The 16234-nt window shown below is 43.3% G+C and overlaps 1 protein-coding gene across 1 annotated transcript in view; it reads left to right on the forward strand.

The window, feature by feature from the left end:
- Window positions 1-16234, forward strand: part of ehf (ets homologous factor) — a gene marked incomplete at its 5' end in the record, with an annotated part of 146751 nt that overhangs the window by 107303 nt on the left and 23214 nt on the right. The window contains 3 exons of the mRNA XM_059974009.1: window positions 4259-4363; window positions 6628-6921; window positions 9891-9950. Coding sequence (XP_059829992.1) covers window positions 4259-4363; window positions 6628-6921; window positions 9891-9950 — 459 coding nt within the window. The remainder of the gene's footprint in view (window positions 1-4258; window positions 4364-6627; window positions 6922-9890; window positions 9951-16234) is intronic.

Here is a 16234-nt window from a genome sequence, read left to right on the forward strand (position 1 = left end):
AAATATTAAATACACAACATAAGCTTTTTCTGCAATGTATTCCGTAAGAACGGTGCGGATATGAACTAGAAGATGAATGTCTCATTGTCTATTACCGCTCCCTTTAGTAGTGTCAGTGCTGACGTTACTCAACAAGGTCACTTAACTTCTTATTACTCAATAAACCAAGAACTGGATTATTGATGTTGCAAGTGAAAACATTTTTGCCAAAAACACCCTGAGAAACAATTGCCAAAAGAAAGAGTAGAGGCTTTCCTCAGTCACAAGTCTATTTCAGGGTTTTCAAAACCAGTTGTGGAACAGGCACTGACAGCATGTATCAAGACACACAAGATGCTGGAGGAACTCAGCAGATCAGGCAGCACCTACGGAGGGAAATGAACAGCAGAAGCAAGGATAAAACGTTTTAAAGAAAGCCCTCACATCCTGTGCATCATCTCTCTCTGTGGCTGGCTACCCCCTCACCTTATAAGATTCCATGGTCTACAGTGCTCTCCTATCAGAATCTTCCTCCAGCCCTTTGCCTCCTCCACCTATCATCACCCAGCTACTCACATCATTCCTTTTCATGTTCCCTTCCCTCACCTTCCTATTCTGACTTCTGTCTCCTTCCTTTCCAGTTCTGATGAATGATCTTGGCCCGATATGTCGACTGTACATTTCCCTCCATAGATGCTGCCTGACCAGCTGAGTTCCTTCAGCACTTTGTGTGTGTTGATCGAGAATCCACAAAATCGCTTATGTTTTAATGATAAGGTGTAACTTAGTGTTGTATATTAATAAGAATAGTAACTGGAAATAGGCTTATTATTGTCACATTGTCAAGATGGTGAAAAGCTGCTCTCACATGTCATCGGTACATCGAGGTACCACCAAAGAGAAACAGAATGTTACAGTTACAGAGAAAATGTGGTGCAGGTCAGCAAATAAGTTTCAAGGCTCATGACACAGTGGATTGGGAAACTGAGAATTGATCTTCATCATATCCTTGTCAAAAGTCTGGTAACAGTGGAGTAGAAGCTGTCCTTGAGCCTGGTGGTACGGTGTTCTTCAGAAAATTTAAATCAAACACAGGTTTCTGGAAATATTTATCGGACCAGGCTGTATCTGTGGAGAATTAAACAAGACTTACTGTTTCAGGTCTAAGACTCTGAACTGGGGAAGGCAGATAAGAAAAGCTTTATTTCTCTTTCCCAGATTGAATAGAGGATCTTCAACTAGACGTGTTAACTCTCATTTCTCTCTTCACAAATACTACCTGACCTACAAAGAGGTTCTGCATTTTCTGATTTTTAATTCAGATTTCCAGCATCTACAGTTTTTTGACAGATCATTTCAGAGGATCTGTTCTAGATATAGTGCAAAGTGCCATTATGAAGAAAGCATGGCAGTGCCTCTACTTTCTTAGAAGTTTGGAGATTCGACACGTCATCTAAAACTTTGAGGAACTTCTGTTGATATGTGGTACAGAGTATATTGACTGGTTGCATCACAGCCTGGAATGGAAACACCAATACCCTAGAATTTAAAAGCCTCCAAAAAATACCATTCAGTCCATCAACGGTAAAGCCCTCCCCAGCATTGAGCACATCTACATAGGAAAGCAGCATCCATTATCAGGGACCCCCACCATCCAGGCCATGCTGTCTTCTCACTGCATCAGAAAGAAAGTACAGGAGCCGCAGGACCCCACACCACCAGGTTCAGGAACAGTTATTATCTCTCAACCATTATTTCTTGGACCAGAGAGGATAACTCACTCAACTTCACTCTCCCGAATCACTGAACCGTTCTATTCACTAACTTACTTTCACAGACTCTTCATCTCTTGCTCTTGATATTTATTATTTATGTATAATATTATTATTAATTCATCTCTTATATTTGCACAGTTTGTTGTCTTATCCGCATTGGTTGTTTGTCTGTCTTGTTGGATGCTCATTGATTCTATTGTGTTTCTTGTATTTACTGTGAATGCCCACAAGAAAAGGAATCTCAGGATTGTATGTGGTGACATATATGGACTTTGACTTTAAGTTTACACTGAACTTTGAAGCCAATCTCCTTGGGGATGACAGAGTAAAAGTGGGGTCAGTTTTTATAGAACAGGAGTGGCACAGTGATACACAAGTTAGACTAGAATAGAGACCCGTGTTCGATCCTGACCTCCGGTGCTCTCTATGTGGAGTTTGTACATTCTCACAGTGACCACATGGGTTTCATCCGGGTGCTTGGTTTTATTCCACATCCCAATCACGCACTGATGGTTTTAATTGGCCACTGTACATTCACACTTAGATAGATCAGCGGAGAGAATAAATTACAGGGCAACGTGAAATAAAGAAAGGTGTGGGAGAAGTTGAGACTAATTGTCTGCTGAAAGTCAACAAAAGCCTGGTGAATCAAATAGCCTCCTTCGATGCTGTAGTAGATAAGTAAGTTATTAAGCTACCAGGTAAGGTTCAACTGGTTAGACCACATTTGGAGTACTACGTTCAGATTCATATATCATATGTACATACAGTGAAATGCATTGTTTTTGTTCACAATCATCACAACCTAAGAATAAACTGGAATCACACATCCTGGCACCAAAGGAGAATGCCCACAATGTTCAGCAGAACAACAGGAACAAAACTACAACAGCAGAACAAACCTCTGTCCTCCTTCCTATCCACTCACCCCTCACACATAGAGACAGTCCTCCATCCCCAGGATGCACTGCCTCCATTGGACACTCTGATTCACTGAGATCAGGCCTCCAACTTCCCCAGTAGACTCACAAACTCGCAGACCCAGGGCCACTGGGCCTCGACTTCCGAACTTCCGATTGACCTTCAGGGTTCAATCTTTGGTATTGACCCCAGGTCTCACTGATGATGGGACCTCAAACACCAGACTGGATTCACAGATGCTGAGACCCCGAACTCCAACTCTCGAATTCCTGTCTCGTGTACCGGGGGAGAGGAGTCTTCAGCCTTCGTGCCTCTTACCCATGATCCCTCAGGTGTCTCGCTGACCTTGGGGGGGGGGGGGTGCTCCTGCCCTCGCTGGTATTTGTAGGTTGTAAGGAAAGTCAGATGAGTGCAAAAGACTGAAGGGGCCGTTCTGGTTCTGCACAACTCCATGTCTCTATGGCTTTAAGTAAGAAGTTTAGCAGGTGTGGTTAAAATTAACAAATACCAGGCATGATCCATCAACGTGCAGCAACAGCAGCAACATTCAGAAGAACCAGGATGGTTATTGTTGCTTCACTAACCCTGCTGGAATCCATCATCAAAACAAGCTGATAAATCAACTGCGATACCCAAAACAAAGAATGTTGTAAATACTCAACACGTCAGGTGACTTCCATAGAAAGAGACACACATCTCAGTGACCTTATTGTGGTGCAAAAGCCTCTCAGAATCTAGAGCTTCTTCAGCCAGAGGTGGTGAATCTGCTGAATTCTTTGTCACAGACAGCTGCAGAGACCCAGTCATTGAGTGCATTTATGGCAGAGATTGATAAATTCTTGACTGGTAACGGATTAAGGATTAGAGGAATAAGCAGGAGAATGAAGTTTTTAAAACTTACCTCTGTTTGAATGGCCTAATTCTGCTCCTATCTTATGGACTGAACAAAGAAGTGAATATGTGATGGCTGATGAGAGAAAGGAATAACGGCTGGTTCCTGTTGTCAGCTGTCCCCCAAGTAAGAAAATATTGGGTTTTTCATTTCTTTTTAGATCCAGTTTACTACTTGAGAGCTGATTGACAGCCCATCAAGGGGTTGTGTTGAACAGTTTTGGTGAGGCAGGGTGTCCAGAGAATGGAACAAAGAGCCAATAAAAAAACAGCAGATGCTGGAAATCTGAAAAAGAAAATGCTGGGGATACTCAACAAGTCAGGTGGCGAATGTAGAACGAGGAACCGCTGGAAGTCTTGTTCCTCTTTCCTCACATAATGCCCGACCTCCTGAGTGTTTCCTGCCGTTTTGTGTTTCTTTCAGAAATGGAAAGGAAATTCTCTGAAAGAGCAGAGAGATGAAATGGTAGCAACGATGATGCTGCAAGGTCAGAGGACTGGCATTGGGACAAAGAAAAAAATCGGCAGCAGGTTTAATGGGAATGGCAGAACCTTGACCTGACCTGGGTGGTTTCTTGTTTCAAAATCTTTGTAAATCTCTCTTTTTTTTGTTGCAGTAATCTTAAACATATTTACAGAGAGGTCACTGACAGGAGTTCATTGCTAAATCAATTCTTTCTATGTGATTCCAGATCATGATTGTGCAGTCAGAAGCATTATGAATGGTCAGTTCAGAAATCACCCAGTACCACAGCAAATACCATCAGCTTGGAGTAATTTTGACCTCGAAAGCAACGGTAGGATGACACATTTTTAATGACACAAAATAAAATGATAAAAATTAAAGCACCCATTGCAGATTTGAGTGTGAGTGTGGCAGACATATGATACAGGTCATCTTTGGATTACAAAAGCCCAAGATATGAACACCCTACAGATGAACGAGCTCCCAAATTATTATTAAATCCAAAAATCTAACCTACATTTACATGGTCCTACAAACAACAGAACTTGTAACTTGTTCTCTCTCTCTCTCTCTCTCTCTCCCCCTCCCCTTCACTTTTAGTAATTGTTCTTTCTTATCAGTTACGTGCTTTTGATAATTCTCATTACATCACTTAATGGTTAGCTTATCCAGACATTTTGTGTGCTTACAGAAAAAATTTACTGTGACTGAAGATGAGACTCATATGTCTGCCTGAGTCATTGGGTATTTGAAAGCAAATTGAAAGCTCACTTTGGATGTCGCCAAAATGTTATTTCTCTTGACTTTATTGGAAATGAAATTTGGGATTGATGGCGGGGGCACGCTGGCTGGGTACTTATACACCGCCCATCACATAGCATCAAGCTCTGACTCAAGGGAGAGCTGGCAATGGGAAACAGCTATTATGTCCATTCTCCCATCTGCCAACACACATACACTTCTCTGGTCAACTCACTTAGACCATAAGACCACATGATATAGGAGCAGAGTTAGGCCATTCAGGCCATTGAGTCTACTCGACCATTCAATCATAGCCAAGTTTTTAAAGCTTCATTCTCCTGCCTTTTCCTCTTAATCCTCAACCCCTATTACCAATCAAGACCCTATCAATCTCTGCCTTAAAAACAGCCTTTTCCTCATACAGCATCTCAGTCAAACCAGTTCTGATTCAGTGACTCTCATTTCAGCTTTGATCAATAGCCTTGTGAAGAAAGAAATCCTAAACATCACTCAGCAATGGCAATGGTGTTCCACAGGAGAACAGTTCTTGACTCAGCATATTATCACTATTATTAAGTCAAGGAAAGGAATTCCTGAAACAGCATCAAGCACACCTGACAAAGAGACGCCCATGTGTTCAGAGGCTGGGTATCCAGCAACAAGTATGTCGGCTTCTGAAAACACCAGTCCCTGCATCAGAGCCACACTAACTATGTCAGGGAAGCTTGACACTATCCAGAACCATGCAGAGTTTGCAAGTTCACCTTGCTCCCTTACACATTTCCCCTGGGTGCTGGGACTTCCTCGTGCATCGCAGAGATACGTGGGCTGTGAAGATCATTGGCCTTTATGCATAGCTGGGTGGAAGGAGAACCAATACGCAGCTGATGGGCATGTGGGAGAGGATAGGCGCAAGGAAGGAAGGACGGGGTGAGGGGGGGGGTGGTTGTGAAATGAGAGTCATGTGATTGTTCTGAGGGCTGGCATAAATTCAATAGGCTGAATGGCTTTCTTCTTCATGATAAAGAAAGATGAGAAGTCTATGTGCAGGGCAAAACAACCCAGAGGGCTGTCAGCCATTCCGTCACCTGGTGCATTCATTTACTCCAACAGCTGCCCCAGTGGCTGCAGAAGCTACACTGCAAGGTGTAGTGTTGACAGTACCTCCGAAGCCATTGTCCTCTACCAAGGGGGTCAAGGGCCGGTGTGCTAGGGAACTCCACTACCTGCAAGAACTCGGCAAGCTGCATTCTGCTCCAGTGTTCCTTCGTCATCACTGGACCTCAGTCCTGCACTCCCTCCCCTGAGGAGCACTGCAGAAGGGCAGCAAGAGGTCACCACCATCACCACAAGAGAGTGGTTAAGGTAGGTACATTAATTGCAATTGAAAAGTACTTGGACAGGTACATGGATAGGATAGGTTCCCAATCTTTTTTATGCCAGGGATCCCTACCATTAACCAAGGAGTCTGTGACCCCCCCCCCCCCACCCACTGTTTTAGGAACCCCTGGGTTACAGGGACATGGGCCAAATATAGGCAAATGGTCAAAGCTTAGAAGGGAATCTTTTACAGTATGTATCAGTTGGACCGAACGGTCTCTTTCAGTGCTACACGACTATAACTCGAAGCTGTCTGTGTGTCTCAGTACTGAGTTCTACAGGCTGGAACATGCACAAATGGTGGAGGGGCTGTTCCTCGAGACTGCACTGTAACAGTGCAGGAGGCCACCAATAGAGAGGACAGAGTGGAAGTGGGATGGGGAATCAAAATGGCAGGGAATCAGAAGCTGAGGACATGTGCTTCACGTATTCTGAAATCTGACCTAACATCTTCATTCCTCTTGTGTCCTCCAGCTCCAGGTGGCTATTCCGGAGGCTCCTGGCTACAGACACCTCCCCACCTATGGACCAAGTACCACGTGTGGGAATGGCTCCAGCACACCTTGGATGCCAACCAGCTGGATGCCAACTGCATTCGCTTTCACGACTTTGACATTACCGGAGAGCAGCTGTGCTCCATGTCCTTCGAGATCTTCAACCATGTGACCGGACCTCTGGGTCCACTTCTCTTCAGCAGCCTCGAGAGCCTCAAGTGGAGCAATAAGTTCCTGCAACCAATGGGGCAGCCATTAATGGTAGAACAGAGAGGCAAGTATCATCCTCTTATACGCAGGATCCACTGTAGAGAGAATACAGCCACTCATCCATGCCAGCATGCAATAAATGAACCTCACATCAGACCAGTCCTGGAGTAAGGGTGACGGGTCTTGGATATTCTGCAAACTTTCCATAATTACCAGGCCCCAGCTACTTTCAGCAGTGAGAGCTTTCAGCTCATCAGTGGGGAGGGAGTAAACTGGTGACTCGGTTTATTCTTGTCACATGGACTGAGGTAGAGTGAAAAACTTTGGCATGATATCCATACAGATCAATTCATCACATCAGTACATTGAGGTCAAACAAGAGAAAAACAATAACAGAACAGGGAAAGTCCAGAGCAGGTTAGCAATAAGGTGCAAGGCCATATGAGGAAGATTAAGAGTCCAGTTTATCATATTAATAGTCTTATAACAGTGGTTCTTGAGCCCTTTATATCTTCTGCAATGTTTTGTACAATAGTAACATGGAAGAGTCCAGGACCAGGACTTGCCCAATGGGAGGGGCAAGAAGAGAGAACTCTTCAGTGGGTGGGTTCTTTAGTTATTAAGAAGATTAAAGATTAACTTTATTTGTTACACGCACATCAAAATATCATACCGTATAGTGAAATGCATCATTTGTGTCAATGACATATACGTTCCAAAGATGTATGTGGGGGTAGCCCTCAGGTATCGCCAACATAGCGTTTCTACCATTTACTAACCTGCACATCTTTTCAATGGTTGATTTTGTTGATGATTGACTGAGTGATTTATTTTCTGAAATGAATAATGTCAGTAAAGGTTATTGCCTGTTTCTCACCGATATCAGGGCAGCCTTTGTCCATTCTGTATTAGGAACTTTGTTGAGTTGGTCCCCTTCCATACTACCACAGATCAGCTGAATCGTCCTCCTGCAGAAAGCACCACCTATTCAAGATCGCTTTCCAGTTGGGTATCTTCAGCTGAGCAGTGTGTGGGGTCTCTGAGACAGCAGCCATTTCATGGAACTGATTCTGGTAGCTGGTTGCAGTATTTTACTCTGGGTAGGAAAGTAAATGATTTTACACTGAAAATCGAGGGTGCCTGAGATGTGCTGCCTCCAAATTGAGCCTGAGAGGTCTCCAGTCATTCAAGAATAGGAAAAAAGTGAATGACCTCAGCTCCTAGTCAGGATAAAGTGCCTAAGTGATACAATTCTTATGAAAATCAGAAAAACAAAACTTTAGGCTGGAAAGGAGTCAGCAGGTCAGAGAGTATCTGTGGAAAATAAAACAGCCAATGTTTCAAGTCTCCGATCATTATCAGAAATGGGAACTAGAGAGATGCCAGTTAGTTTCCAGTAGGGGTAAAGGCAGCCAAAGGTTGTACAGGAGGTTCTATCTACAACAGGGAGAGGCTAAATGACTCTTATTGGGAGTAACTATGAGCACATTAAGCTTCCTGGTCTGTGTAATAAGTTGCTCAATGTGGTAAACTCTCTGGCAGACTAGACCTAACAAGCAGGGTAAGAAAATCTGAACATTCTTTTGCTCTTTCCAAGCAATAAGTTAACACTCAACAAAGCCAGTTCCTTCATCTCCGCTGCATCTGTTCCCAAGGTGAGGCTTTCCTTTCCAGGGCATCAGAGAGGTCTTTCTTCCTCAAAGAATGGGGTTTTCCTTCTTTCACCATTGAAGCTGCCCTCACCCGCATCTCCTGTTTCTCAGATATCCGTGCTCACTCCATCTTCCCGATGCCCTAACAGGGATAGGGTTCCTCACGTCCTCACTTATCAACCCATGAGACTCCACATCCAACTCATCATTCTCCATAATTCCTGCATTTTCAATGGAATGCTGCCACCAAACACATCTTTACCTCACCCTGCTCTCTACTTTCCACAGGTATCACTCCTTCCATGATTCTCTTGTTCATTTGTCCCTCTCCGTTAATGTCCCTCCTAGCCCACATCTGCATATGACAGAAATGCTACACCTGCCCATTCACCTCCTCTCTCACCTCCATCCAGGTGAGACAACACATCACCTGAGAATCTGTTGGGTTCTCTAATATGTCTGGTGCTCCCAATGCGGTTTCCTATACATTGGTGAGACCCAATGTTAATTGGTGTACCACTTTGTCGAGCACCTCCGCTCCATCAGCCAAAAGCCAGATTTTCTGGAGGGTAACCATTTTAATTCCTCTCCCTTTCCCATTTTGACATTTTGGCCCATGGCCTACTTTTTTGCCATGATGAAACCACTCTCAGATTGAAGGAGCAATACCTCATTTTCCAATGGGTGGCCTCCAACCTGATGACATGAATATCAATTTCTCCTTCCACTTTTTTTCCCCTTCCCCTTCCCTCTTCTTCCATTCCCCACTCTGACCTCCTATGTCTTCTCACCAACCTATCAACCCCCCTGCATGTACCTCCATCTTCCCCTTCTCCCATAGCCTACTCTCCTCTCTTATCAGATTCCTTATTCTCCTTTCCACCCACCTTGGTACACCAATTAACTTTGAGCTAGTCCTCCTTCATCTACCCCCTTCCTTTTCAGTCCTGAGGAAGGGTCTCGGCCCAAAACACTGACTGTTTGTTCATTTCCATAGATACAGTCTGGCCTGCTGACTTCCTCCTGCCTTTTGTGTGTGTTGCTCAAAGTAAATAGAGTGACTCAGAAAGTGAAATATTTGGCATGAGTTTGCTTGTCAGTAATTCTAAACTAGGCTGCAGCTGAAATGGGATTAATACCAACCCAATCCAACTGAATAATAATATTCCCTTTATATTTCAGTCATAATGTATCATACTCAGGAGAGATGATGGATTTCTATAGTGTAGTTATACTTTTTGCCTGGAATATTGTAGAAAGTAATTGAAGATTTTAATCATGTTAGAAGACCAAACAATCATTTTTATAGACATCATGAAAACTTGAAGATGACAGTATGCGTCGTCAGCCTTGGTGAATAATTTTGTACCTTTACTCTTAGGTTCCTTTATCACTGATATGGTGTTCCCAGTGAATGACGTACTTAAATCACAATCATTTGGTAAGTACTTGCCCATTCATTCAATCGATAGCGTAATGGAGTCTCATTACAATAGTAAATTTCACAGCTTTATTAAACCACAAAAACCTATCAATCAAAAAACAAGTGTCACCTAATTCTACACTGTAGCCATATAAATCCAGAATGCATAAGACAAACTTTCAATCCCAACAGACTGATCTCTCCCCCCAACACATATCCTTCTACACATGTACCCTCTTCTTCACCCACATTCATCCCTCTCCATGCCCAAACAGTGTCCTTCCCCACTCAAACCCTCCACACCACCCACACAATCCCCCTCCCCACCTACACCCAACTATTGCTTCATTAACAAAAATAATCTGCACAATCCCAGGTGCCTCCTCAATGTATATAGAACCAGTGCTGAGTTCTCTGGATCCACCGGCCCATTCCGCCTGCCCCCCCCCCCCCACCGGTTCCACATGCAACCTCATCCCTCCCTCCCTTCTTTGCACTCTCAGTCTTGATTCAGGATCTCAACTGAAAAACTGCTATCACTTTGCCTCCACAGATGGTGTCTGATTCATTGAAATGCTCCAGCAATTAATTTTATGCAGAGTTTTGTTTTTGGGTGAATATTCACAGTACTTGAATCCTTCATGCTGAGGCTCTTAAGACCATTAGACATAAGGGCCTATCGAGTCTGCTCTGCCATTCAGTCATGGCTGATCCCTTTTTTTTTCCTCCTCCTCAACCCCAGTTCCCAGCCTTCTCCCCGTAACCTTTAATGACATGTCCAATCAAGAACCTATCAATCTCGGTCTTAAATACACCCAATGACCCGACCTCCACGGCTGCACGTGGCAACAAATTCACCACTCTTCGGCTAAAGAAATTTCTTGGCATCTATTTTGAAAGGGCCCTCCTCTATCCTGAGGCTGTGCCCTCTTGTCCTGGACTCTCCCACCATGGGAAACATTTTCCCCACATCTACTCTGTCTAGGCCTTTCAACATTCGAAAGTTTTCAATGAGATAGCTCCTCATTCTTCTGAATTCCAGTGAGTACAGACCCAGAGCCATCAAACGTTCCTCGTATGATAACCCTTTCATTCCTGGAATTATCCTTGTGAACCTCCTCTGGACCCTCTCCAATGCCAGCTCATCTTTTCTAAGATGAGGGGCCCAAAACTGTTCACAATACTCAAGATGAAGCCTCACCAATGCCTTATAAAGCCTCAGCATCACATCCTCGCTCTTGTATTCTAGACCTCTCGAAATGAATGCTATCATGGCATTTGCCTTCCTCACCACTGACTCAACCTGCAGGTTAATTTTCAGGGTGCTCAGCACAAGAACACTCAAGTCCCTCTGCATCTGAGGTTCCTGGGTTTTCTTCCCGTTTAGAAAATAGCCCACACATTTATTTCTAGTACCAAAGTGCATGACCATGCATTTTCCAACATTGTTTTTCATTTGCCACTTTCTTGCCCATTCTCCTAATTTGACTTAGTCCTTCTGCAGCCTACCTGTTTCCTCAACACTACCTGCCCCTCCACCAATCTTCATATCATCTGCAAACTTCGCAACAAAGCCATCTATTCCATCATCTAAATCATTGATATACAGCATAGAAAGAAGTGGTCCCAACACCAGCCCCTGTGGATCACCACTAGTCATCGGCAGCCAATCAGAAAAGGATCTTTTTATTCCTACTCACGACCTCCTACAATCAGGCAATGCTGTAACCACATTAGGAATTTTCTTATTATACCATGGGCTCCTAAATTGATAAGGCAGTCAGTTCCTGTTAACTATAAAACCATACGACCATATGACATAGGAGCAGAATTAGGCCATTCAGCCCATCGAGTCTTCTCTGTCATTCCATCATGGGTGAACCCGCTCAATCCCATACACCTGTTTTCTCACCATGTCCTTTGATACCCTGACCTAAACAACACTGCAGAAATCGACAACCCCTCTATCACTTGACTGATCTCCTCCATACCCCAAAGAAATCCCCTTAAGTGCCTACCAGGGATCTTAACACACTTGCTGATAAGGCTTACTCAAAGATCATACATGGAACTAACGTCAGTAAGTTTATTGAACCAAGAAACTTCCATTCCCTCCTCGATAGCAACAGGACATGTCATTCACACCTTCTTTTGAAGGATGTTTGAAAATAGCCTTGTATTTGCTCTGGACTATTTTTATGAACCATATTTCCCAGTTCACTTTTACAGAGCTGTTGACAACCATTCAGTTGGCTGTGGTTAATTATCTCATGGCCAACAATGGTCCCTTTCCGATTGGCTTCCTATCAAAACTGAAGAATATCCAGCTTCTGCTAATCCTACCAGGTGTTATAAGGGACCGAACAAGCAACACAGAATGTAGAACATAGGAAAGAGAACACGAAACAGTAGAGAGCAAGGAAAGGATTGTCAACCCATAACACATAGGAACAGGATTTGACCCATCAAGTCTGCTCCACCATTCAATCATGGCTCATTTATTATCCCTCTCAACCCCATTCTTCTGCCTTCTCCCCATAACCTTTGACATCCTGACTGATCAAGAACCCATCAAACTGCGCTTTAAATATACTCAATGATTTGACCTCCACAGCTGTCCATGGAAATGAATTTTACAGATCAAACACCCCCAGGTTAAAGAAATTCCTCCTTATCTCTGTCCTAATTGGACATCCCGCTATTCTGAGGCTGTGCCCTTTGGTCAGATACTCACCTTCTTAGAAAACATGCTCTCCACATCCACTCTATCAAGTATTCAATAGGTTTCAATGAGATCTCCCCTTATTCTTCTAAACTCCAGTGAGTAGAGGCCCAGACGCATTATGCATTAACCCTTTCATTCCCAGAATCATTCTCATGAACTTCCTCGGGACACTCTCCAATATCATCATACCCTTTCTGAGATGAGGGGCCCATAATTGCTCACAACACTCTAAGTGCATCTGACCAATCCTAGAAAATGCTTCAACATTGCATTTTTTCTGATATTCTAGTCCTCTCAAAATGAATGTTGACATTGTATTTGCCTTCCTTACCACTAGCTCAACCTGCAAGTTAACCTTTAGACCGTAAGACCATATGACATAGGAACAGAATTAGCCCATTTGTCTATCGGGTCTGCTCTACCATTCAATCATGGCTGATCCTATTTACCCCTTCCTCAGCCTCACACCACAGCACTCTCCCCATTAACCTTTGATGCCATGGCCAATCAAGAACCTATCAAACTCTGCCTTAAATATACCCAATGACCTGGCCTCCAGAGCTGCCTGTGATAACAAATTCCACAAATTCACCACCCTCTGGCTAAAGAAATATCTCTGCATCTCTGATTTAAATGGGTGTTGCTCTATCCTGAGGCTGTGCCCTCTTGTCCTAGACCCCCACCATGGGAAACACCCTTTCCACATCTACTCTGTCTAGGCCTTTCAATATTCAAAAGGTTTCAATGAGATCCCCCTTCATCCTTCTGAATTCCAGTGAGTACAGACCCAGTTCCTCATATGATAACCCTTTCACTTCTGGATTCATCCTTGCGAACCTCCTCTGAACCCTCTCCAATGCAAGCATAACTTTTCTTAGATGAGGAGTCCAAAACCTTTCACAATACTCAAGGTGAGACCTCATCAATGCCTTATAAAGTCTCAGCATCACATCCCTGCTCTTGTATTCTAGTTGTCTTGAAATGAATGCTAACATTGCATTTGCCTTCCTCACCACCAACTCAACCTGCAAGTTAGCTTTAGGGTGTTCTGCAGAACGATTCCTAAGTCTTTTTGCACCTCAGATTTTTGGATTTTTTTCCCCATTTAGAAAATAGTCTGCACATTTATTTCTACTATCAAAGTGCATGACCATGCATTTTCCAACATTATATTTAAGAAACATATCTTCAGCTTCCCAAGCACATCCTCCATTGTAGCAGCAACTACACTCACTTCTGCCCCCTAACAATCTCAAGTTTCTGCTTTGCTGCTAGTGTCTTCCACAATGAAGGCTGATGCAAAATATTTATTAAATTCATCTGGATTTCTTATTTCCTCCATTACTACCTTGCTAGCATCATTTTTCAGCCGTCCAATATCCATTCTCACCTCTCTTTATATACAGCATCTGAAAAACTTTTGGGTATTTTGTATTATTGGCTAGCTTACCTTCATATTTCATCTTTCTCTTCTTATGGCTTCTTAGTTGCCTTCTGTTGGTTTTTAAAAGCTTCCCAATCCTCTAACTTCCCACTAATTTTTGTTATATTTTATGCCTTCTCCTTTCCTTTTGCCCTGTCTTTGACTTCCCTTGTCAGTCATAGCTGATTAATCATCCCTTTAGAATACTTCTTCATCTTTGGGATGTATCTATCCTGCACCTTCCAAGTTGCCCCCTGAAACTCCAGCCATTGCTGTTTTGGCATCATCCCTGCTAATGTCTCCTTCCAAAGTACTTTTACCAGCTCCTCTCTCATGCCTCGGTAATTCCCTTTATTCCCCTCATACACCTGAACTTATCTTCTCCCTCTCAAACTACAGGTTGAATTCTACCATATTATGATTAATATCTCCTAAACATTCACTCACTTTAAGCTACCTAAACAAATTTGGTTCATTATACTACCCTCAATCCAGAATTGCCTTCCCCTAGTGAGCACAACCACAAGATGTTCAAAAAAGCTATCTCCGTAGGTATCCTACAAATTGCCTCACTTGGATTCCAGCACCAACCTGATTTCCCAATCTACCTGCATATGGAAATCCCCCATGACAATTGTAACATTGGTCTTATTACATGCCTTTTTTAATCTCCCATTGTAATTTATATCCCACATCCTAGGTGCTGTTGGAGGCCCGTATGTAACTCCTACCAGGGTCTTTTACCCTTGCAGCTTCTTTGCTCTTCCCACAAGGATTCTACCCACACCTCCTGATCCTACGTCACTTCTCTCTAAGGATTTGATTTCATTTTTTACCAACAGAGCCGCACCATCCCTTCTGCCTTCCTGCCTGCCCTTTCGATACAATGCGTATTCCCGGATGTTAAGCTCCCAACTATGACCTTCGTTCAGCCACAACTCAGCAATGCCCACAACATCATACCTAAAAATCTCCGACTGTGCTATATCTACTTTAATCTACATACTGTGTTCATTCAAATATAACATCTTTAATCCTATATTCATCACCGTTTATGATTTTGCCGCCGTGTTACACCTGAAATCATCCCACTGACTGCGATTTTGCCCTATCATCTGTCTGTCCTTCCTCAGTCTCACTACACAGTGCATCAATTTGTATCCCAACTATCTTCCTAAATTATCGAGTCTCCTATTATTATTGCTCTGTGCTGGCCATAGTGCTACCGGCCTGGCTGTAACCTGATAGGTCATTTCAATGGCTCCCCCCACCCTCCATCCAGCAGTACCCAAAGGGGTATACTCGCTGCTGAGTGGAATGACCACATAAGAACCTTGCACTCCCCTTTCGTCTCCTGATGTTCACCCATCTACTATCCGAAGCCTGCACTCTGGGTATGACCTCCTCAGTAAGAGTCTCATCGATGAGGTTTTCAGCCTCCCAGATGATCCTGAGCACATCTAGCTCCATCTCCAGTTCCCACACCTTGTCAGTCAGACTGGTTTGATTTTGCTCCTGGATGTCTGTGCCAATCGTAATGCAAAACTAAAGCAATCAGCCTTCCCGTGGCCACTATCCCTTCATTCCCTGCCTGTCTGTGTACTGTTCAAAGTTCAAAGTAAATTTATTATCAAAGTACATACTGTATATATCTCTACATACAAACCTTGGAGTATATTGATTAGTTTTGAGGGGATTGTAATGTTGAATGCTTAGCTGTAGTCAATAAGAAGCCTCTGAAATGTAATTATCTTATCTGCTTTCACTACCACTCCTGATGGCATTTTCCAGGCAGACACCCACCACTTTCCATATGAAAAATTTGTCTAAATCGCATCTGAAATCTCCCCTCTCACTCTAAAGCTATGCACTGTCATACTTGCCATTTCCCCCCTGGGAAAAAATTTTATCTACCCCATCTTTGTCTCTCATAACTATATAAATTTCTATCAGGTCATCCCTGAGCCTCTAATGTTCAAGCCTAGGTTTGATCTGCCTCCATTATGTGTCAACACCCCAAATGGGCAAAATATTCAAGTTATTGCTGAGCCAAAGTCTTGCACAACTGTATATTATACTGCCACTTTAACTTGTTTAATTCTTTACGTCTTCCCCAAGCTCGTAACCTGATCATGACTTGCTTTTAAAATACGA

The sequence above is a fragment of the Hypanus sabinus genome, chromosome 7 (genome assembly GCF_030144855.1).
Source record: "Hypanus sabinus isolate sHypSab1 chromosome 7, sHypSab1.hap1, whole genome shotgun sequence".
NCBI lineage: Eukaryota > Metazoa > Chordata > Chondrichthyes > Myliobatiformes > Dasyatidae > Hypanus > Hypanus sabinus.